The sequence below is a fragment of the Monodelphis domestica genome, chromosome 2 (genome assembly GCF_027887165.1).
Source record: "Monodelphis domestica isolate mMonDom1 chromosome 2, mMonDom1.pri, whole genome shotgun sequence".
Taxonomy (NCBI): Eukaryota; Metazoa; Chordata; class Mammalia; order Didelphimorphia; family Didelphidae; genus Monodelphis; species Monodelphis domestica.
In genome coordinates this window covers 34284708-34307334 of record NC_077228.1, presented here as the reverse complement: position 1 = coordinate 34307334, position 22627 = coordinate 34284708, and the positions used below count along the sequence as shown (strand labels likewise).

General features: G+C 51.4%; 1 protein-coding gene across 7 annotated transcripts in view; it reads left to right on the top strand.

The window, feature by feature from the left end:
- SZT2 (SZT2 subunit of KICSTOR complex) overlaps positions 1-22627 on the top strand; it is a 75548-nt gene that overhangs the window by 29581 nt on the left and 23340 nt on the right. For 3 of the 7 annotated variants that reach the window (XR_008916057.1, XM_056815301.1, XM_056815299.1), the window contains exons 21-53: positions 39-152; positions 438-605; positions 686-753; positions 934-1030; positions 1908-2072; positions 2310-2514; positions 2771-2886; positions 2983-3199; positions 5303-5438; positions 5522-5614; positions 5713-5794; positions 5888-6169; positions 6259-6400; positions 6485-6592; positions 6671-6734; positions 6911-7096; positions 9995-10153; positions 10230-10350; positions 10537-10608; positions 10739-10985; positions 11754-11853; positions 13919-14048; positions 14297-14449; positions 14631-14733; positions 14851-14956; positions 15471-15582; positions 17262-17380; positions 17486-17650; positions 19944-20028; positions 20177-20344; positions 20421-20588; positions 20666-20811; positions 21034-21200. Coding sequence is in view for 6 of the 7 variants with exons in the window: in XM_056815301.1 (XP_056671279.1) it covers positions 39-152; positions 438-605; positions 686-753; positions 934-1030; positions 1908-2072; positions 2310-2514; positions 2771-2886; positions 2983-3199; positions 5303-5438; positions 5522-5614; positions 5713-5794; positions 5888-6169; positions 6259-6400; positions 6485-6592; positions 6671-6734; positions 6911-7096; positions 9995-10153; positions 10230-10350; positions 10537-10608; positions 10739-10985; positions 11754-11853; positions 13919-14048; positions 14297-14449; positions 14631-14733; positions 14851-14956; positions 15471-15582; positions 17262-17380; positions 17486-17650; positions 19944-20028; positions 20177-20344; positions 20421-20588; positions 20666-20811; positions 21034-21200 (4564 nt within the window). In the remaining variant the exon portion in view is untranslated. The remainder of the gene's footprint in view (positions 1-38; positions 153-437; positions 606-685; positions 754-933; positions 1031-1907; positions 2073-2309; positions 2515-2770; positions 2887-2982; positions 3200-5302; positions 5439-5521; positions 5615-5712; positions 5795-5887; positions 6170-6258; positions 6401-6484; positions 6593-6670; positions 6735-6910; positions 7097-9994; positions 10154-10229; positions 10351-10536; positions 10609-10738; positions 10986-11753; positions 11854-13918; positions 14049-14296; positions 14450-14630; positions 14734-14850; positions 14957-15470; positions 15583-17261; positions 17381-17485; positions 17651-19943; positions 20029-20176; positions 20345-20420; positions 20589-20665; positions 20812-21033; positions 21201-22627) is intronic. The other 4 variants (XM_056815303.1, XM_056815302.1, XM_056815304.1 and 1 more) reach the window with 3 other exon arrangements.

Genomic DNA, 22627 nt, shown 5'->3' with positions numbered 1-22627 from the left:
AAGGCCAGATCCTGAAACCTCTCCCTTTCCTGTCCAAGGACGTGACATGGTGGCAGGTTCCTGTGTCCATGAGATCCCATTCCGTTTTGACTTGATGCAGCTGTTGCTACGCTGCCAGCGAATGCAAACATCCTTTGTCCTGCTCACCAGAGGTGGTCCAGATGGGACCCTCCAGGCTTACAAAGGGAGGGGAGAATGGGATATAAAGCAGGGCCTCAGGGGATCTAATGGGAGGGTCAGGATTTCAGAGGGTCCTGTGGGTGGGGACAAGGCCTCAGAGGGTCCTATGGGTGAGGATAGGGCCTCAGGGGATCCATGGGAGAGTCAAGGCCTCAGGGGAACCTATGGAATGTGGGGAGCTTGACTGGAACCCCCCCCAAGGCCAGTGGCAGAAAGGGGCAGAGGCTCAGATTTTGAGCTGATTTTGTGCTGTTCAGAGACTGAAGGCCCTAGCTCTGAGGCCCACTGTCCTGCCAATGATACCCTGCTGGGCCTACTGCACCGATGCTTGGGGCAGGAGCTGAGTGACCGTGAACTCCCTCTTTCTGCTGCTGAACAAAAGACCTTTCTGAGCCAGGTGTTGCAGTGGGGAGCCCCAGGCCCAGGTGAGAGGCCTTAACCCTTAGGTCCCCATCCCCCTTGCCGCCCTTCTGTCTAAGGCCCTGGCCTAGTTGCCCACCAACAGTCCTTCTCTTGCTTCCAGAGGCACGTCCCTCCCTGGAGCCCCAAGGTCGCACAGGCAGTTCTCAGGATGTGAGTAATTCTGTGGTCACAGCTCCAGTCAGTCTGGATTCTCTTCCCTGGGTCCCCTTCTGAGGCTGACCAAGGCAGAGTGGGGGGCATTTCTGTATGGCAGGAGGGAGGAGGATATTGCAGGTGAGCAGGCTGGCATCTGCCTTCTCTTAAGGATCTGCTCTGTTGACCTCTACACAGCTTCCTCTGGAGACCTCACCCCCTCAATGGCGGTGCTATGGCCGGCTTGTGACGCCACAGCATGTGCTGCTCACCTTCCTCCCAAGCACCCTCACAGGTAATGGCCTTTCTGTCATCCACTGAGGGGAAATGCTATTCCCTGCTCTCTATACTAGCACGCACTTTGGAATAGGCTTCCCTTCAGGCAAGGGACCTGGGACAGAGATCACTGCCCTCACTTGTGGACATGAAGGCTTACCAGGCTGCCATGGGTCATGGAGCAGAATGGCTCTAGAGAGGCCTCTGGTTCACTCCAGGGCAAGCTGGAAGCCTCTGAGGGTTCTTCCAGAGGGGTGTGGTTAGGGTTGTGAGCACCACTCCACCTCAAGGCAGAAGCCTCAGGGCCTTATCCTTAAAATCATTTGTAATTGAGGGAGGGATCAAAACTTAATTCATTTTAGAGAGTGTCTCAAACGAAGGAAAGGGGAAGAAATAAAATGAAATATAGTATGCCTCATTCTGCATTCAGGCTTGAGACTCCATCAGATCTTTCTCTGGAGGTGGATGACATTTTTCATTATGAGTCCTTGAGGATTCTCTTGGATCCCTGTATTGCTAGGAACTGCTAAACCAGTCCTAAATGTTCATCACATCATATTGCTGACCCTGTGAATAGTGTTTTCCTGGTTCTGCTCACTTCACTTTGCATCAGTTCATGTAGATCTTTCCAGGCTTTTCTGAAATCAGATACCACAACTTGTTCAGCCATTCCCCACTTGATGGACATTCCCTCAGTTTCCAATTCTTTGCCACCATAAAAACAGCTGCTAGAGATATTTTTGCACCAATGGGTCTTTCCCCTCTTTTAAAATTTCTTTGAGATACAGACCTAATAGTGGTATTGCTGTCTCAAAAGGTATGCACAATTTTAAAGTTCTTTGGTTCCCCTACATTCTTGTCCAATTCAGTTCTTCTTTCTCTCCTCACACTCCCAGACGTCCAGCGACTAGTTGCTTGTGGTCTTGGCCGGCCCCTTCAGGAAGAGATGAGGCCTGCATTGGGGGAGTGGAATGCCATCTCTAGCCCTGAGGATTTAGGAGGAGTGGGCCAGAAGGATACTAAAGCCATCATCCCTGCCCTCAGTGTGACCCCTGCCAATGGTAAAGTCTCTCCTGTGGGTCAGGGGAAAGGGTACTGTAGGCCCAGTGTGGCTCAAGCTTTGGGCCATCGTCATTCATTGAGCACCTACAATGTTCTGGGCTCTGTGCTAGGGGATATATTTCCAAAGATTGTTACAAACAATCTTAACAGGTCCAGAGATGAACTAAGGGGATTAGAGAGGGCAAGGTAGTAAGGGGGAACCATAGTGATGCTGCCTTTCCTCTCATTCCCTGTAGACCAAGCCAAGGATCAGAGGGAGCTCACTCCGCCTTCTGGAAAGGACCCTCAGGCCTGGCCTGGGCGTCAGTCCTCCCAAACTGAGTGTGGGGAAGGGCCACGCACTCGATGTCCAGTCTATGTCTACAGCTGCTCATTAGATGCATTGAGAGAGCAGGTGGTCAGCACACAACCCTGCAGGTCTCCTCAGGAGCTTACCCTCACGTGAGTGCCTCCCAGCCCTTCATTTTTCCATGACATTTGTGCAGCACATAGGCTAGGGGGTCTGCATGCTGTTAGATGGACAAGTGATATGGGGGTGAGGGGGAATGGACAGATGGATGGGTTGAATGGATAGACAGATGGAATTGATGGATGGACAAGTGGTCTGGAAGTGTTTTCAAATGGGAATCTGGGGTTAGGGATTAGGGGAGCTGGCCAGGTAGCATAGATATCTTGAGACCCACATTCCTCTATCCAGGTCTCAGTTCCTTGAGCACCCTTCCCCTACATCTGCCTGGCTGGACCCCAAGTTTAAGGAAGTGGCAGATCACTGTGCCCTGCTTCAGGAACATGCCCAACGTTGCTATGTCCGAGGTGAACAGCAGGGTTTGGGTAGATTGTGGTAGCCTGATAATTGTGCACCCTGGAGGAGGGGCTTTGGCCAGTTGACATCCCATTCTCCCCACCCAGGCCTGTTTCGCAGCCTCCAGCAGGCCCATGCCGTGAGCTCCCAGGACCTCCTGGTAGCTGTGGATGCCTGTGAGGAGCTGCTTCAGGAGATTGACATCACATCATTCCTGTTGGCGCTTTGTGGTCATGCTCATGGCCTGCCCCAGGGGCCTGGGAGCTATAGCCTCGAAGAGAGCTCTGAGCCTCGTGACAAGGCAGCCCTGGCTTCAGAGTTGAGGTGAGGTCAGCCCCTAGCCCCATCTCAGGTTATTTCCCTAAGCATGTCTTGTAGTAGAAAAAGGCTTAGAATGAATCCTAACTCAGCTGCTTCCTCTCCACCTATTTCCTCTCGTACAATGAAGGAACTAGACTCAGTGATTTCCCAGTCCATTCTAGCTAGCCCTAAGTGCTTGACCCTCATGAGCCAGTAACCTCTTTGGCATTCAGGACTTTGGGCATCAGGGAGGGGACTGAGATGGAGTCCTTGCCCTTGGAACTTATTTTGGCTGCCAAGGATGATGAGGTAAGCTAGGACCAGGGTTAGGGGGGAGGATTAGGGGGTGTAGGATACGCTGACCCCCTGGACCAGAGTAGCTCCAGGATGTGGGGCTAGTGAGGCAAAAGGACACTTTGGCCATCAGCCAGGGAAGAGTAGAAGCTCATGGCCTAGGTGGAGAATGAGTCAGTAGGAGCCAAGTCCAGTCTGGGCTGGGAACTCGGAAAATCAGTTTAGATTAAAAAGCCAAAGGCAGCCTGGTGGCACGGTGCATAGTGTTGAATCTGTCATCAGGAAGGGTCAAATCCTGCCTCAGAAACATAACTGTATGACCCTGGGCAAGTCATATAACCTCCCTGAGCTACAGTTTCATCATCTGTAAAATGGAGATGATGATAACATTTACTTCCCAGGGTTGATGTGAGAGAATATATACAGTACTTAACAAATCTTAAAGTGCCATAGAATGCTAGCTGTCATTAGATTTGATCCAGTTCCTGGCCTTAGAAAGGCTAAGAGGAGGGCCCCCCTTCCTTGTGAGAGGAATATGAGTAATTGCTCATTGAATGACACAGACAGTTATGCTGGTTGGAATCTGACAGAACTCACCAGCTGCTTGGGGAGACCTGAGTGGGAAGGAGCTCCTTCTGGCTGAGGCAGTCCACAAGCAATGGTGAAGCCCCTACTGTGTGTCAGGCCCTGGGCCAAGTCCTGGGAATATAAAGAAAGGCAAAAGACAGTCCCTGCTCCCAAGGAGCTCCCCATCCAGTGGAGGAGATGGCCTGCAAACAATTATGGACAGACATGATGGACAGGGGATTAACTGGAGAGTTAGCAAAGGTTGGGGTTTTAGCTGGACCATAAGGAAGTCAAGGGAACTGGGAGGTGGTAGAGGGCCTGTGTGAAGAACAGCCAGTGGCCCTGGATCGCAGAGGATGTGAGTGGAGCCCAAAGACCATCTTAGCAGGGCTTTGAACACATGAAGCTTTTAGATTTGATCCTGGACATAATTGGGAGCTCCCCAAGTTCACCATGTAGGGAAGTGGCATGGTCATCCCTCCACTTTGGGAAAATCACTTTGGTAGCTAGGGGAGAATGGTCTAGGATGGGGAGAGACTCGAGGCAGGCAGATACTCCCACCCCCACCCCAACTCCCAGTAGCTAGTGCAGCGGTCCAAGTGTAGGGTGTCAGGGCCTACCCCAGGTGGCACGATGTGTCAGAAGAAAGAAGGGGCCCACACAAGTGATTTTACAGTGGTAGAAACAAGAGACCACAATTTGGACCCCTGAGCTGGGAGCCTGGGAGAATGGTAGTGTCTTCCATAGTTGGAGAGGAGTTGGGAAGAGGGGAGAGCTTAGAGAGGAAAGAGAATGAGGCCCATTTGGGACATGTTGAGCTGGAGGTGTTTATAGGATGTTATGTTGGAGATTCCAGCCTGGAGACTGGGGGAGGGGTTAGGGTTAGATAATTAGATGTGAGAATCATTGCTTAGATATGATCATCAGAATGATGGGAGCTGAAGAGATCACCAAGGAGCACTGTATCAAGGGAGAAAACAAGAGAAGAGAGCCGCCATGGTTAAAGATCTTATGGTGGAGGACTGAAGGAAAAATATGACCTAGATGGAAAGGTCACATAGGCAGGAGGAGAACTAGAAGAGAGGGATGTCCCTAAAACCCTAAGGAGAATAGGAGAATAGAGTCACATCAAAGGCTAAGGCTTTCTGTGGGAGCAGAGAGCCAGGTGTGGCTGGCACACAGGCCTCTAGGCCCTTGGCCAGGATAGACAGGGCTGACCCTAGCCTCCAGGAACTGCCTGCTCTAAGCTCTCCTCCTTGACCCCAGTGCAGAGGCAGAGGATTACAGTGAGCCTGAAGCCCAGCGCACGCAAGGCCCAGGCATTCCTGGGCCTGAGCTCCTTCTCTCAGAGGTCTGCCAGCTCTCAGATGGGGTCCACAGCCGGCTGCACAGCATCATTCAGGTGGGACCTGGGCTGGCAGTGGGAGCAAGGGATACCTCTGAGGCCTAGCCTGTGGCCCTCACTGTGTGTCTCCTCCCTGACAGGAAAAGTTCTTGGAGATCAGTCGCCTGCATTTCCGAACAGTGCCCTCCAACCCCCACTATTTTTTCTACTGCCCACCCTCCAGTAAACGTGAGGTGAGGCCTGCCCCCAATGTCCTCAATAACATTCACATTTTGTCCTCACTTCTCCCTTCATCCTGTGCCCACCAACCACCTTCTGTGCCTTCTTCCAGCAGGATGAGAGCTCTCGAGATACCCTGGACAGGAAAGTCAGTGACTTGGAGCTCTCAGAGGCTGAGCCAATAGGCGATGAAGGTGGGCACTTAGTGGAGGGTGACTGGGCAGAGACCCTGTGTTCTCCTGTCCCGTTATCCCTCAAGTCATAGGCCAACTGTTCTATGTCTCCAGGAGAGGTGTCAGGGGGCTGCATTGCCACAGAGAGTGACCCAGAGCTGGAGGTGGAATATCGAGATAGCCGGGACCCAGAGGGGGAGCCTCCAGACTCCACATCCCTGTCTGATGAGGACACCATGAACCCTGATGAGGACTCCTTTAGTGTTCTGGGAGATGATGCTAACCCTGAGGGCACTGCCCATGACCTGCCTCCCCTCTTCTTGCACCTCACGTGCTCTGTGCGCCTCCGAGGACAGCACAACTCTGTGCCTGTGCATACACTGCCCACCTGCCTGGGTGAGCTTCTCTGCCAGCCCTGGGACCTGTAGGGGTACCTGTCCACCCAAACCTTGAGGCTTCAACCCTTCTGCTCCTTCCCTATCCAGGTCAGGTTTTGTCATTTCTGGAGAGCCCACCCTCGGGAGGTCGCCTGGCTTTGCTGGACCTCAGTGTGACATTGGACGTCTTCATCCTCACACTGCCTCTGGAGGTAGAGCTGCCTCCACCCTCTGACCCCCAGCATCACAGGTCAGGCATGCTTGAGTCTACAAGTGGCTTCTGGAGCTCCCAGGGTCTCCGTCAGAGCTCACTAGCTCTCTTCTTCTTCCTCAGATCTGTCTCTGAGAGCAGTACCTCTTTCCCTCGGTCTCCTGGGCGACCCTCTTCCTTCCGCTCTGATGACAGCCTGGGGCCCTCTCTGCCCCCACCAGAGATAGAGAGGTAAGATTCCAAGAGGCCAGGGCCCTCAACCCTTGTCTGATCTGATCCACACTGACCCTGACCTCCTTCCCTATCCAGGCAACCAGGTCTGTCCAGCCTCCCCTTACCCCACAGGCAGGCAATCGAGACCACCATGAGTGAGGTAAGACCCTTTGTCCTGGCCCTGGGTCTGAGACCTCATGACTCCTGTGGGGTTGGTGAGATATGGTACCCATTGTAGTTTGATAAAGGTAAACTGGAGGAGGACCTGAAATTTAGGGACTTCTCCAGGGCCGTGCCCTATTGACTGCTGCTCTCACGCCTCACTTCTGCTCCCAGATTCGCTGGCTGCTTGAAGATGAGATGGTGGGGGCCCTGCGTCAGGGGGGTGCTCCCAGCAGCTCCTCTCTCCAGCGAGTAGCAGCCCACATCCATGCTTCCCCTGGACGCTCGACCTGCCTTCGACAGACACTGCCTCTCAGCTTTGTCTTTGGACCGGAACGCTCCTTGGCTCGGTTTAAAGAGGTCAGTCAGCTAATGAACATTTTCCCCCCGCATTTTTTTTGTTGTCATGCAAAACACGTTTCCATATTGGTCATTGTTGTAAGAGCACACTCATACATAACCAAAACCCCAAAATAAAACCAAAATTATATTGATGTGAAAGATGACTCCAAGGGGGCAGCTGGGTAGCTCAATGGATTGAGAGCCAGGCCTAGAGATGGGTGGTCCTGGGTTCAAATCTGCCTCAGACACTTCCCAGCTGTGTGACCCTGGGCAAGTCACTTAAAACCCCCATTGCCTAGACCTTATCACTCTTCTGCCTTGGAGCTAATACACAATATTGACTCCAAGACAGAAGGTAAGGGTTTTAAAAAAAAAAAAGAAAGATGACTCCAAAAGTTCTTTCTATGGAGTTGGATAGCATCCCCCGTCATAAGTTTTACAGGATAGTCCTAGATCATTGCATTGCTGAGAGTAGCCAAGTTTTCACAGATAATCCTAATGAGCACTTTTTAAGCACATACTATGTGCCAAGCAATGTACAAAAGCTAGGGATGCAAAGAGAGGCAAAACAGGTCTTTTCCTCATGAAGTTCCCAATCTGATGGGATAGACGGCGTACAAACAATCCTGTACCCAGCAATCCTCAGAAGAGAGAAGGTGCCAGCATTAAGGGGAATTGGGATTGTGACTAGCTAGAACCTGAGGGAAGCCAGGAAGCAGAGATGAGGAGGGAGAGAATTCCAAGCAGGAGGCACAGCCAATGCAAACACTTAGCATCCAAAAGTAAAGGGTCCCTAGTATACCTAGATCACAGAGGGTGTAGGGTAAGGAAGGTATAAAAAGGTAAGGGAAGTAGGAAGGGGCCAGGCTTAAAACACAACATAGAAGCTAAGGTCAGAGGGAGCCACTGGAGTTTCATGACTATGGAGGTGGCCTGGTTATGAACTTTGGGACGATCACTTTGACAGCTCACTAGAGAACAGCTAATTGGTAGAGAGACTTGAAGCAGTGAGGCCCACCACCAGGCCATTGATAGTCCAGCTGAGAGATAAGGGTGTGTGCCAATGAGGTGGCCATGTCAGAGGAGAGAAAGGGGCATATTCAAGAGATGCCACAGAGCTGAAGTTCATGGTCCTTGGCTACAGAAAGATGAGAGAGTGAGGAGTCAAGAATGACCCAGGGCTACTGGGACAATGGTGAGACCCTGGCTGTCATAGAGAAGTTAGAAAAAGGAAGGGTTTGGGAGAAAAGACTCTAAGTTCAGTTTTGCCCTCCAGAGGCAGGAGAGCCAAGAGAGAGAGGGGTGTCCTGAAAACCCAGAGAGAAGAGAGGATCAAGAAAAGAGTCATGGTCAGAATCAATTGATCCTAAGGATGAGGATCGAGAAAAGGCAGGCAGTTGGGTTAAGAGAACACTGGTAGCCTTAGAGAGAGCTGTTTCAGTGGGATGCTGAGGTTGGAAGCCAGACAACAGAGAGTTAAGAAGAGTGAGAGGGAAGAAAGTGGAGGCATCAATTTTAGATAGTCAAGGAGTTTATTTAGCCTCAAAAGAGAGGAGAGCCATGGGGATGAATCAGAGTTTTTTGAGGGTTGGGATGTACTTATAGGGAGTCAGGAAGGAGCCAGGAAGAGGGAGAAACAGAGAGAGATTCCAAGTAAGAGAGTGGGAATGACAGAGGAACCATCTTCTGAAGGAGATGAGATGGCATGGGATCCCTTGTGCAGGCAGAGAAGTTCACTTTGTTCTTTTGTTTTTTTAATTTTTTAATTTTTTTTATGCTAACATGATTCATGTTTTCTCCCTCTCCTCATCCCTCCCCCACTCCCGGAGTTGACAAGCAATTCCACTGGGTTATACATATATATTTTTTCACTTGAACCCATTTCCATCTTATTCAGTTTTGTAAAGGAGTAATCCTTTAAAATCAAAACCCATTGATGCAGAGTGAAAGGAGCAGAACCAGGAGAACCTTATTCACAGAAATTGATAAATTGTGGCACAATCGAATGCTACTAGCAACAATGCAATGATTCAGGACAATCCTGAGGGATTTATAAAAAAAAACGCTATCCGAATCCAGAGAAAGAACTGTGGGAGTAGAAACACAGAAGAAAAACAAGTGCTTGATCACATGATTCAATGGGGATATAATTGGGAATGCAGACTCTAATCACCCTAATGCAAATATTAATAATATGGAAATAAGTCTTGATCAATGACATATGCAAAACCCAATGGAATTGCTCGTTGACTACGGGAGGGGGTAGGAGGAGGGGAGAGAAAGAACATGAATCATGTAACCATGGAAAAATATTCTAAATTAATTAAATAAAATTTAAAAAATCATATCAACCCCAGAGGGGTTTACTTTGATAAGGAGGAGGACCATGTCTTCAATGTGAGACAAACAGGTGAAGGAGGAGATGGTGACAGAAGGCATCCGAGTAATGGAAGATAAGGAGGAAGGAGCTCTATAAAATATGAGACAAACTTACTGACTAAGAGATTGCGGGGAGGAGGGAGGGAGCCATGGGAAATTTGAAGAGGGATGAAAAGGTTAGTGATACAAGCTCCAGAAGCCCAGGTCTTCCCAAGACCCCTCATCCTTCTGATGCCTTTGATCTTGACCTTGATGATCTTCATGCTCCATGGGGGACACCCCCCCCCCCTGCCCCCAGTCCATGGACTGAACCAACCTCCTCTCATCTTCTTGGTCCCCATCATTGGCCTAGAGTTGTTCTCCTCTTTAGAGATCCTGCCTTCCCTCCTCTTTCTTTGGTTGGCTTTCCATGAGACTGCCGCTCTGGGTCTGTACACCAAGTCCTTCCCCAAGACATCTGGGCGACATACCCCTTAATCCTACCTTTCCTAGGTTTTCCTGGCTTCTTCCCTCCTATCTCATCTCTCTTCCACCCAGGAGTTCTGCCGACTTCATCTCCCAGGCCACTCCCTCTGCCAGGACTCTGCCAGTGGCTGCTTCTTTGTGTCTGTTAGCCCCAGCTCCTGTGAGGAGTCCCCAACCCCCTGGGCCTGGCTCAGTCGTGAAGACCAGGTAGCACACTCTGGCCCCACAGAGGTGAGTGGCTAGGGTCAGTGCTCAAGGCTTGGAGCCACCAAACGCCTTCCTCTCTGAGCTTAGTCTCTTCCCACAGGCTCTGCCAACCAGTCCCCAAGTCCCTGGGTCCCCTGATGACACTGAAGGCTCCACTCTGGGTGGCTCCACTCTGAGTGCCTTGTCCAGTGCGATGCCACTGGGGTCTCATGGAGTCCAAGGTAAGAAAGAGGGGCATCGGCCTCCCACAGGCTCCTCCCAGATTGAACTGGCCTCCTGTTTCTTTACAGCTTAGATTTGTCACCTACCCTAACTTTATGGGAGACATCTTTGTTAGAGTAAGGATTGGGTAGAAGAGGATAATGGGGGGTCCATGAAGGCCTCACTGCTCTCCCTCCCTCATCTAGGGAATCATCCTGGGCCCAGTCGAGGGCAGAGTGTTGTGTCTAGCCAGGGCAGTGTGGACTCTGACCAGCTGGGTGAGCTGGGGATGAGAACTAGGGGTAGAGTCTGGAGGGGAGGGGGGCAGAGCTGGGCAGCAAACAGGGATGGAGAGGGAGGGTCCTGGGGGAGACATGTGCTCAGTGAGCCAAGCTATTGTTTTTCCAGGCTATGATGGGGGCAGCAGTAGTGGCTCAGAAAATGAGGGACCAACGGTGACCCCAGGGGAAAAGGTTGTCCCCACACTGAAGGAACCTTCAGGCCTCCTGCCAACAAACCCTCTGGGCCAGGAGACATCCTCAAGGCTGGCCCTGCGTCAGCAGCACACCCCCACCCTCCCAGAACTTCGTCTGCCTGACTTCTGGCTCCTTGTGCGTGTGATGCAGGATCGAGTAGAAGTTTATGCCCATGCACGGTGAGGGCAGACCTGGGGGATCCCAATTTCCAGTTGCCCTTTATCCCCAAGTGAGAATTTAGTGATCTCTGACTATTGCCATTTACCCCCTGGTAGGGGCCCCTAAGCCCAGGCCAGCACCCATAGCCCTTGACAAGGGTCCCTAACCCTCAATGTACCCCTTATATCACCCTAGAGAGTGTTTGTTCCCCTTTGATGTTCTCCCATACTGCCCCCCATGTGCCCTCATATGATCCTAAGGAGGATCCTTCCCCTCCTCAACAAATGCCCATTACTGCAGGGAGTCCCTCTATCATTCCATTGTGGATGGGTGCTTCAGCTGTTGCTTCAATTTTCAGGCCAGAACTGTTCCCCTCCCTTGTGTTGGGAAGACAGTCTTGCTTCTGTGGAATGAATGAATGAAATAAGAGCTCTCTGGGAAAAGGAACAATCCTTGGTAGTTTCAGAGAATAGGCTCCAATGGAAAGAAGAGCCCAATTTAAATACAGATTGTCTCAGTGACAGCCATGTCTCAATGATGGGATCAGCTTGAGACAGTAGTTGAGGCCTCTTGTCCCTTCTGCTCTTTACAACCCAGATATGGCCTATGGGCCTTGCTTCTGACCCATCTCAGAACTAACTGGTTGTTCTTTGAGAGCAGTTTTTCTGAGCCCTTCCTGCTTTCCCCTTAAACTCCTGCTCATAAAGCCCGTCCCTGAACTGATGTCTCCTCCTCCATGTTGGCCTTACTGCAACCTGAGTGCCCTTGTGTCTGCCTGCCCCTTCCAGGAGCCTTGGTCGGGATGAGGGTGGACCAGGCGCTGAGTGCCGGCATCTACAGCAGCTCTTGGCAAAGAAGGTTGGAGAGATCTGCCGGGAGGTCAACCAGGTGAGTGATCCAACCAGTGGCTTTGGGGAAGGAAGAGACCTGGCACAAGCCTTTAGAGTGACCGGGGCTAGTGCTGCCTGCTCAACCCTAAGCCCCTCAGTCAGAGCATGCACTTAACACATGCTGAAAAGTTGGGTGTGCTTTCCTTTCTGCAGGCTCCGAGCCCCCAGGGACAGTGGTCACAGACCTCAGAGGCCATCTGGCCACAATTCCCTCAGTGAATGGGCTTTCTTACTTTCTTGGTTGGTGGCTGTTAGGGGACCTTGTGAGGTCACTCTAAAGGGTTTTAAGCTAGAAAGAAACAAAATGGCCACAATCCAATGATATAATCCTTAGGCCAAGAGGCAGAGAGTGTGAGCAGTGAGCAAAGACTGACCACGAGGAGGCATAGAGAACTGAGGCTTGGGGGGGATGAGAGCCTGAGTGGATGGGCAGAGGAGAGGAGTAGCCCTGAAGGTTAGAAAATTGTACTCATGTCAGGAGGCCAAGTGGGGAACAAAGGGAGAGGAACAGGAGATTATTGTCACTGATGTAGGCCACAGACCACCTGGGCAGAAAAAGAAATAAGATGAGGGTCAGGATTGCATGCACATCTGGGGAGCAGGCATACCCTCAATGTCAAAAAGCAGGCCAAGAATGCCTTGGTTTGTTGGAAAGATCCTTTCATCCTTCAAAGATGGCAAGAACTTCCACTCCTTAGAACATTCAGTTCCATGTCTGCTTCTTCCTCCCAGGAAGAACTGGTTATAGAGATGGAAATGAAAGGAAGAGAAATTCTTCCATTTCTCTGCCAAGTTTATGACTGAGAAGTCAGGAAAGTCAGGGCTTAGTCCAGCAGGATCCCTGGGTTTGGGGAGGGTTGGAGAAGGGCAGGTGTCCTAAATTTTTTAAAACAGAAGAGGCTATTCAGGTTCTAGAAAGGATTACTGAGATCAGAAAAGCCAATGATTCCAGCCAGCCTGGCTAGCTTCCCCAGAACAGGCTGTGCCAGACTGACCAGATCTCTGGTTTTGGAGCATCACTCAACTGGTTCCTCGGGGAATGCTCTATGTAAGTCCTGTTTCCCAGGCCTTTAGCTGAGTGTTGGATAAGAGGCTCCATTCAGAGATGGGATGAAGAGAGACCCCAGTCAGTAGATTTGAGACTGACTGAAGGTTCCATGTCTGCTTGGAAGGCCTCCTACAGTGAGGGGTTCCAGGGCTCTGCTGGGGGCAGACCTGTCCATGACATCAGCCTGGCAGGAGGGAATAGCCAGCACCTAGCCACTAGTAGCAGGACCCAGAAATCTGGACAGGCTAGTTGAACCAAATGCAATAAGGTGAAATACACTATCCATTAACTTGGGGTCAGAAAAGTCAAGTTCTTCAAGTTCAGACTTGGGGAAGCCTGCCTTCTCTGAGGATCTTCTGGCAGCCTAGGCAGGGGGGATAGCTCTGCTGGTCTCCCCTCCCCTCTGGTCAGGCCTCTTTTCAAGGGTCTGCAGCTCTTGGGGAAGAGCCTCAGAAAGGCTCTTGTGTGTGAAGGAGCTTGGGGTGGGGTGGGGTGCATGCGAGGCAGATGTCGGAGCTGGATTTCTGGCCTGACTTTGCCACCTACTTGCTGTGTGATCTAGAGCAAGGATTACAGCCCTGTTTGGACCTCAGTTCCTCACTTGTGAGAAAAAAAGATAGACCTTCCAGCTCAAAATGACACTATTCTTAGCCTAGGAAGTCTCAGGAAGGGAGATCAACCTTGGTTTGCTTAGCCCAAAAGGTAGGAGCAAGAGTAAGTAAGGGAGGTGCAGAGGAACCATTGGTGCCTGGATGTCAGTGAGAACTGTCCCAGAGCAAAGGGCTGCCCTTGGAGGCCTTCAAGCAAGGCCTAGATAGCAGCTCATCCAGAGTATTGTAAAGAGAATTTCTGTTGGGATCTGGTTGGGCTGGGACACTGCCAAGTTCTAGGGAAGATTCCTGACTGCTTGGTGACCCCAGAACCCCTCTTTGGCTGAGTGAGCTTTGGACCTCCTTCTGATTTATTGAACCACAGGTTCTTCTAGCTTGCTGACCGCTCCCCTTCTCTTCTCCAGCGACTACTTCTTCAGGATCTCCATGACAGCCATGTCTGTAACTCCCTGCTTGTGGCTGAAAGTGAGGAGGATCTATGGCGGAGTGAGACCCCTTTCCATCCCCGACAGCGGGCCCTGCTGCCCAGTGATGGTAAGAGCCTGGGGTTCCTGGCTGCCCAGTGACATTAGAAGTCTGAGCTCCCTGTTCCCCTTACCAATGGATCCTGCTGCCAAAGTAATGCTGTGAATCTGAGCCTAGAGCATAGGGCATGGTGCCTTCCCATCCATCCCAGGAAGTGTCAGGCTTCCACTCTCTAAGCCTGATCAGTGGATGGGGCCAGGTTGTGTGTGTGTTGGGGTTGGAGGAGAGATCTCTGATCCAAGTGCTCCCTGTTACAGATTATGCTGCTGATGAGAGCTGTCCCCCTCGAGGCTACCTGGCAGCCACAATGCAGTTCGTGCCAGGACACTTTTCCTGCAATGTTGTTTGGGGAACCGTGATCCGTGTCCATTCCCGACTCAAGATGGGGCCTAGCATGGGGGTATCCCGGGGTAGGAGAGCCTGGGGCCAGGGACGTCTCTGGGCAGATGGACTGGGCTGGGAGGAGGGGTGGGTCACCAAGTGGATGGGCCTGACCCAGGGATGTTTGGGGGGCTATCAGTAGGCAGGTTGGGGTTCTGGTGTTTCAGCCTTTCCCAACCTCCCTTTGCGGGGTCTCTGGCCATCCCACAGCCATCCAGGCCCTTCGTTCTGTGCTCAACGCCTTCTCAGTGGTGAACAGGAAGAACATGTTTGTATACCAGGAGCGAGCAACTCGAGCTGTCTACTACCTGAGGTAGGAGGAATAGTAGGGGAACCCATGTGGTAACAGTAGCGGGAGTGGGCAGGGAAAGGCCTTGGCCGGTGTCTACACACCCAGCCCCACTAACCCTTGGTTCCCTACCCCTTGTAGACTTGTAGAGACATCGTGCAGTGAGAAGCTCCTGGATGGGGATGCTCTGCCCCCCTCCCTGGCCCTCTCCAGAAGCCAGGAGCCCATCTGCCCTGAGGAAGCCTCGGCAAGTCACTACCTTCCCCCTACTTCCCAGCATTATGGGTCAGGATGGCCTTACAGAGAGCTTGGGCTCAGAGCCCAGAAGCCTTTGAAATCTGGTCTTAAATCTCCCCATTTCTGTGACCCTGAATGAGTCACTCAAGCACTTTGAGTCTCAGTTTAGTCATCTATAAAGTGGGGATTATAATGGTGCTATGGAAAGAGGGTTGAATTTGGAATAAGAGGACCTGTGTTCAAATCCTGTAACCTAATGACAAGACACTTTGTGGCCCCTAAGGAGGTTGACTCAGACTTGGACTCCAGGGTCCTAGAGTCCTGTCAACCCTTGCCTGTGGCACTAAGGCTGCTTAGCAGGATGTTTAAACACTGGAGAAGTGCCATCGCTGCTTGCTCCCAGCATCCCCTCTCTGTCAGCTCCATAATTGAATCTGGACTCTGTGCCCACTGTGTGCCACCCTCCCTTCATCCTTTCATCCTTTCTTCCCTCTTTCCTCTGATCCCGTCCCCTCCTGGCACAGGGCCCTCGATCCCCACTTGATGTAGCCTCCAGCCGGAGCTCTGAGACAGCCCGCCCTGTGGGCCAGGTGGACCGACATATTCAGCTCCTGGTACATGGTGTGGGACAGGCAGGTAAAGCCTACTTATTGGTCAGGGCTGGGAACCTTGTTGGGAAAGAGGCTCCTGACAGCTGGCCAGGGGAGAGCAGCTGTGTGTTTGGCCTCAAGCAAAGAGAGCTCAGGGGCTACAGCAGCTCTAGGACTGTCCTAGGGACTGAGGGCCAACTCAGGGCTGGTGTCAGAGCTGGGCAGGGGGCGGTGAAGGGGCAGGAAGGCATCCCTGGCTCTGTGCAAAGAAGACTGTCATCAGGCTCTGTCTGCGTTGTTTTGGGGCCCTTAGGAAGGCTAGGAGGTTCCTTTCCACAGGAGTGTTGAAGTAGAGGCTGATGTCCCCTTGTCAGGAATTCCTGGTCAGGCTGAACCTTGTCCAGGCTTGAATTTGTGGTTCTGAGAGCAGAGCTGGGCATGGAGAGCCGATCCCAGGCTCGGCCCCAGCCTCAGCCCTTGCTCACCTCTTCTTACCATTTTGAGATCCGGGGTGGCCCTAAGCCTGTTCTCCCTCCTCCCTCAAGGAGTTCCCAGGTCTTCTCTCTACCTTACCTCCTGGCCTCTCCCTTGTTCACTCCCATATGCTCACTGAGGGCCTGCCAGCAGCCCCCTTACCTCCCCTCTGCCTCTACCAGCACCGAGCTGGTTCTGTCGAGGCCTCAAGAGCTTTCCAGTTTGCAGAGCATGCTATAGTTTACTTGAGCCTCACATCCCTGAGGAGGTGCTAACATTATTACCTCCCACACTGCAGTGAAGGAACAGAAACTCAAAAAGAGGAAATGATTTTCCCAAGATCACCCAGTCAGGAAGAGCCCCAGGAGACTCCTTCCCATCACCAGGTCTCATACTTGGGCTCCCACCCACCAGGCCTTGTCCTTTGGGCCAGCTCTCATTGTTAGCAAGGCTTTGTGACCTTGAGTGGAAGTGTGCTCATGGAGCCTCTTTCCACCAAGCCCTCTCACAACCTGGGCCTTCAAGGCCCCTCTCCTGGCCTTTGGCTGGGGCTTCCTTGTCAGCCACTCTCCAGTCTGTCTTACAAATCTACCAAAATATCCTCTCTAGGACACAGGCCTGACTGTGTGGCCCCACCTTTTCAAGAATCAGCACTGGCTTCCTCTTGCCTCTAAGATAAAATATAACTTCCTTATCCTGGCAGCCCAGTGGGCATTTATGAAGCTCCCCTATGTGGAAAGCAGTGAGCTTGGCAGTAGAGGTGTAGAGGCCAGACAGAAACCCAGAGGAAACCACCTCAATTTCCAGAGGTAGAAGTGGGAGAGAGGAAGCACCATCTATCTGGTTTCACTCTGTCCTGATTTAAGGGGAGATGGTAGGATGAAAGGTTTAAATCCATTTGAGGAGGAGGCCCTGGAAGAGCCAGTCTTTACCTACCTTTCTAGGCGCCTCCCCCCCAAAAACCCTTATCTTCTATCTTAGAATCAATACTGAATATTAGTTCCAAGGCAGAAGAGTGGTAAGGTCTAGGCATTGGGGGTTAAGTGGCTTGCCCAGGGTCACACAGCTAGGAAGTGTTGAAGGTCAGATTTGAACCCAGGATCTGGCTCTCTATCTACTGAACCTGCCCCCTAGGCTGGGCTTTAAAAATGTTTTAATTTGCCCCGCTCATCTAGGTCCCTTGGGGTGGGTGTGCATCATTTGTACTGACTCTCGGGTGTTTGTGGGGTTACACCTCCACCTCACCCACAGGCCCTGAGATCACAGAGGAGCTAGTGCGAGCCCTGCACCGGCGCCTGGACGAGGCCACCTTGGATATCATTACTGTCATGCTTGTGCGGAACTGCAAACTCACCCCTGCTGACGTTGAGGTAATGGACTGTGGCCCCTCTGGTGCCCCCAGTGGGGCACCCTGCCCTGGTCCTGGGCTGTTTTGTGTTGAGCCTTGTTCTTACCCCAGGACTCTGTTGTTTCAGTTCATTCAGCCACCTGGAAGCCCCCCCTCAGAGGTGCTGCACCTGATGCTGCCACCTGCCTGTCGACCCTGGCTCCCGGCGTTGGCCTGGTATCTGCGGCAGAACCTGCTCATCTTCCTGCACTCGCCAAAGTATACAGACAGCAACAGTCGCCACCACTTCCAGGTGAGGGAACAGCTGGCCCTGGCCAGCTGCTAATCCAGACAGTATTAAACAAGACACACACACACACACACACACACACTCTCTCTCTCTCTCTCTCTCTCTCTCTCTCTCTCTCTCTCTCTCTCTCTCTCTCTCTCTCTCTCTCTCTCTCTCTGACCCTAACCATGGAGGGTCCAGCCTCTGCTGCCCTCCCAGAACAGCTCTCATGGTTACCGTGTTGTTCCTGACATCCTGCCTACATTGGCCTCCTTCACCTCCTCCCTCCTTCATGGCCTCCCTTCTCCTCGACTGCACCGCTCACCTCCCCCAGGGTCTTCTCTTCTCCAGGGTTAGCATGCCTGATTCTCCCTGCATTGGACTTCAGACCCTTCCCTTCTCAAGTTTATCAGTGCCCTTCTGAGTCTCTGGTTCCCAAACTGACCCCAGGCTCCAGCTGGGGTCTGACCAGGCCAAGGGCAGCCCCTCTCAGTTCAGCTGAGATCTCATGAGGGGTTTTTGGCTACCCTGTCACTCTACAGACTTAAACTGAGCTTGCATCCACTCAGACCTTTAAATTATTTTCCAAACTACTGTTCTCCAACCAAGTATAAGACAACGCATATCCCCAAAGGATTTTATCTTTTGAGATTCAGTCCAGCATTCTTTTCCTATATTAGCCCTCCCTACTTTGTGTCACCTGCAAATTCAATGCACCTACCATCTGCCTTTATTCAGGTCACTGATAAAAGTGTGAAACAACCAGCCGTTTCAGATCCATCTGAAGCCCCCATGGGGCTTGTCAAACCCCCCTCTCTCTCCCTTCTCCATAAAGAACTATCTGTGGCACTTCAGCAGATGCTTGGCTGACATTGAAGTGAATAACCACAGGTGAAAGCCATAGCCACTGACTTCCCTCATCTTCTCCTGGATGAAGCCTGACTGGTGCTTTGGAGTGCTGCACTCCTACTTAGGCGATGGGCTGTCTTATTCCTGGCAGTGGTGCCACAATCACACCTGTGAGTTCTTTCAGGACTCAGGATGGCAGTCAGCTGGCTAGCTGACCTGAATTCACTCAGGACAGCCAGGCACTCTTCTACCATCTCCTCACTTACCTTGGGTATCAACTCCCTCATAGCTTTTTTCACTCTCTTTGGTAGCATACAGGTACTTCTTTGGTTTCAGCCATCACGGTCCCATCCATCCCAATTAAAGATCTTATCCCTTCTCAGATTCTCCTCTTTCCCCTGAAAGGGGCTTAAACAAAGATCCCTTTTTCAGTTCATTCCAGATTTAGCCTTTCTCCTCCCATTGTTTTTAGAGTACTGTAGTAGGCTCCTGTATGCATTTTCTGTATCTGGCCTTGCTTCCATCTCCCCTACAATTCTTTTAAATTGTCTGGTGAGTTCCCTCTCCATCTACACCAGTCTTTTCAAACAATTCCCATTTTTCCTCCTTTTGGGATCTGCTTTTCTTTATGTCTTCTGACTTTCTTAAGCATCTCCTTTCCTTGGGCTGACCTCTCCTAAAACATTTTATTTTATCTTTCCTGTCGACCCTTTGAAACCTGCTTTCCCCAAATTTGGGGTACACATCAGACTATAGCCAGATTTCCTCTCCTCTGTCACACTCTAGGATAAAGTGGTCGCTTCTCCTCAGGGCTCCCATTACTTCTACTAATCTTTCTCAGTTTGTGAGAATCCTATCAGGATAGAATTGCCCCTTGTTTTTTGCTTCACCTTTGGAAGGGTAAGTCATCACTAAGGCAAGTTAGGAAATTATCTGCTGCCCTGCGTTTGTCAGGGAAAGTGTTCCAACAGTTCTCTACGGCTTTACTACTCTGTCACACTCTTTGCCAGGCTGGGGATCTCTTTTCCCAACTACTCGTCTCTTTCCTCTTTCTGGCCAGGGGTTTATGTTTCCTTTTCCCATCTTCCCAGTATGCTTCCAACAGTTTCTTTGCTATAAATTAGGCAATTACCATGAACCAAGCAGTATACTGAGCACCCAGTATAAAAAACAAGGGAACCAAACATTCTCCACGCTCGGGGAGTTGCCATTCTAATGGGGATGCCACTCTTCCGAGGGAATTGGAGGGATAGGATGGTTTGACAGAGAGGCCAGGGTCTCTGAGAAAGGGGTGACAAAGGCTCAACCCAACTTAACCTTTGCTTAACTTCCTCTCTAACATGTCCCCCATCTCCCCTTAAGCTTGAGAGCTGCTACCTTTTCCTTGAGTAAATACCCTTGGAGGGAACCTAGAACCTGCCTTCCCAGGAGTCAGGTTGACCTCATCATGAGCTTTGTTCTTCCCCAGCACCCTTTCCACCCTCCTAGTGGCCTCCCTGACTCTGATATTTACCTCTACAACAAGCCTGGAGGTCAAGGCACTGGAGGAAAAGGTACTCACTCTTGGCAGCCTTGGGGAGAGGGGGAGGTCCCTGGGAGCTGGAGGGGTGTAATGGGGCTGGGGAGGGTCCCTCAAGTTGAGAGGGAAAGTCAGACAGGGCATTCCCTGGAGACTCTACCTACTTAAGTCTTTTGCCTTAGGGGTTGCCTGCATTGCACTGTCCTTCATGGATGAAGGGGGCACCCCCATCTCATTGGGGCTCTGGCCCCCTGTTTCCCTGGGATCCCTGGACCTGCTACAGGATACTGAGTTTGAGAGCCTCACCAGGGTCACCTGCTGCCCCACCCCAGCACACAGTACTGCTGCAGGTAGGCCCAAAGATGGCTGGAGGGAAGGAGGTAAGCTTGGCTTCAACTGACTACCCCCACTTTCTCCCCCACCCAGGTCAGGGCCAGGTCTTGCAGCTAAGGCTGGACATATGGGAGAAGGGGAATATCAGCCGCTTACAGCTAGAAGAGAAATTGCGTGGAGCCACCCGACATGCATTGGCTGATGCTGTCATGGAGCTCCAGCTGCTGCCAGCTCCTCTGTGTGTAGAGGAGGCCCTTCCAGGTATGTTGTTGCCCTGGGACCTGCCCTGGCTCTGGGAAGGGGCAGTAACTGAAGACTGTTGTGTCTGCTGTTCCCAGGGAGCCCAGGGAGTGCTTCACTAGAGGCCAAGAGTCGAGGGGACCCATCCAGCACTTCCCCTCTCCCCTTCCCGCCAGTCCCAAGCTCAGGAGAACCTGTCACTCCCCCAAGCAAAATGGGCCGGCGCAGCTTCTGGGATATGCTGGTAAGGACAGGGGAAGAGGGATGGAGAAATTGGCATCTCTACTTCATCCCTTTAATATCCTCCCTCTCACCTTACATAAGTCTCTCTTGAGGCTATGGTTCCTCTCTGTAAAAGGGCTCACACAGCATCATGGGCAAGGAGGGAAAGAATCTCCTTGCTTCTTTCCCCTGCCATCTCTTTCCCCTCCTATCCTACTACCCTTATAATTTTTATTCCCCTCAGAGTAAAGCTGAATGTGGAGACCTTGGTTCCCCAAAAACAACAGATGACATTGTACTGGAAAGGTCAGAAGAGACCAGAGGACGGAGGCGGCACAAGACTGAGAGCATCCGGCCACCAGGAGGACCAGAACGGACTCCAGCCCCAGAAATGAGTGCCCAGGGACACAGGTATGTGGTAAAGGAGATAGGGTTGGCACATTTCCAGGTGAGAAAGGGGTCTGGCCCCTGATAGTGAGTCCCAAAAAGTTAGTGCTCTTTTCCTGGAAATTGCCCCCCCTTGTCCCTAGAGCTATAGTGACACAGTACCATGAGCATCATTTAATCACAGATTTTGTGCCAAGCAAAAAGTGTTCCTACTCCAGCACCTAACATTTGACTAGCAATGCACATCCAGCATAAAAGTAAATATAATATAGTCTGAGGAGGTAGTGGGATTCATGCTATGGGAAGCACAAAGGATCTCTAGGGAGGAGACCAGAGGTAAGAGGGAGGGCATTCCAGACCTAGAGGACAGCCAGGGCAAAAGAACAAAGCAGGAGATAGAATACTGAGCATTGGAGGAAACAGAGACTGGGGTGACTAGCCCCTTGAGTGACCTAAGAAGAGTCAAGACAAGACCAGCTGGGTCCAGTTTGTAGAAGGCTTGAACTACTGAACTGAGAAGTATTTTATCCCAGAGGAAGTAGGGAGTTATAGAAGATTCTTGGATAGGGGAGTGGCCAGGATGTTAGGAAGATTTAGGGATAGCTGGTTCATCGTAAGAGGACACATGGCAATCAATGGTCAAAGGAGGTCCTGGACAAAGAGATGACTATGGTGTGGCCCCTTAGGAATCACCACTTCAGCCCCTTGACACAAGTCTACATTTGGGCCTGCCTCTTTAATACCTTTTCTTTCATGTCCTTCCCTGGGGTCCTTTACCCCTTTCTTCAGGGAAGCCTTCATTGTCTTGGAGAAGGCTTGGCACTTGTTACCTCCACAATGGGAGAATAGCCCACTGTCTCAGGAAGGCAGATGCTGCCCTGTCAAGGTTTCTACAGAACCTCTCTTCCTTTCTTTGTGCTAGAAGAGAACTCTTTATCCCATAGACTCCTGTCTCTCCTGTTGGCCACCTCCTTTGGTGAGGTGCTGGGATATACTTGTCCTTGTGGAACTGTCTCTCACCTTCCCTAGTGAGAAGAGGTCAGCTCATTGGACTGCTTTTTGGTTGGCCTTCAGCACCATTCTACCAGGGACTTCCTTTCTCTTTGTCAGTCAGTGGCCATAGCAGTCTACCTGGGATACCAGGGTTCGTGTCTCCATGGTGTCTTCCATGTTGCAGATCCCCCACTCCTGCTGTTTCCTCCCTGACAATGTCAGTTTTCAACCATACGGGCAGAACTTCTAAGGCCAGGAGTCCTCCACGTTCCCTAACGTATGCCATGGACACAGAACCCTTCTCCTTCCAAAAACTTCTCTGCAAATAGGTTTCCAATGACTTACCTTCCTGAGTTCAGTGCTTCAAGATTGGCCATAGGGTGTGGTTGTGCTTGGATCCCCCTTGGCCTTTATCAGCCTTGGCTTAGGGCTAATTCATATACCTTGAGAGTTCAGTT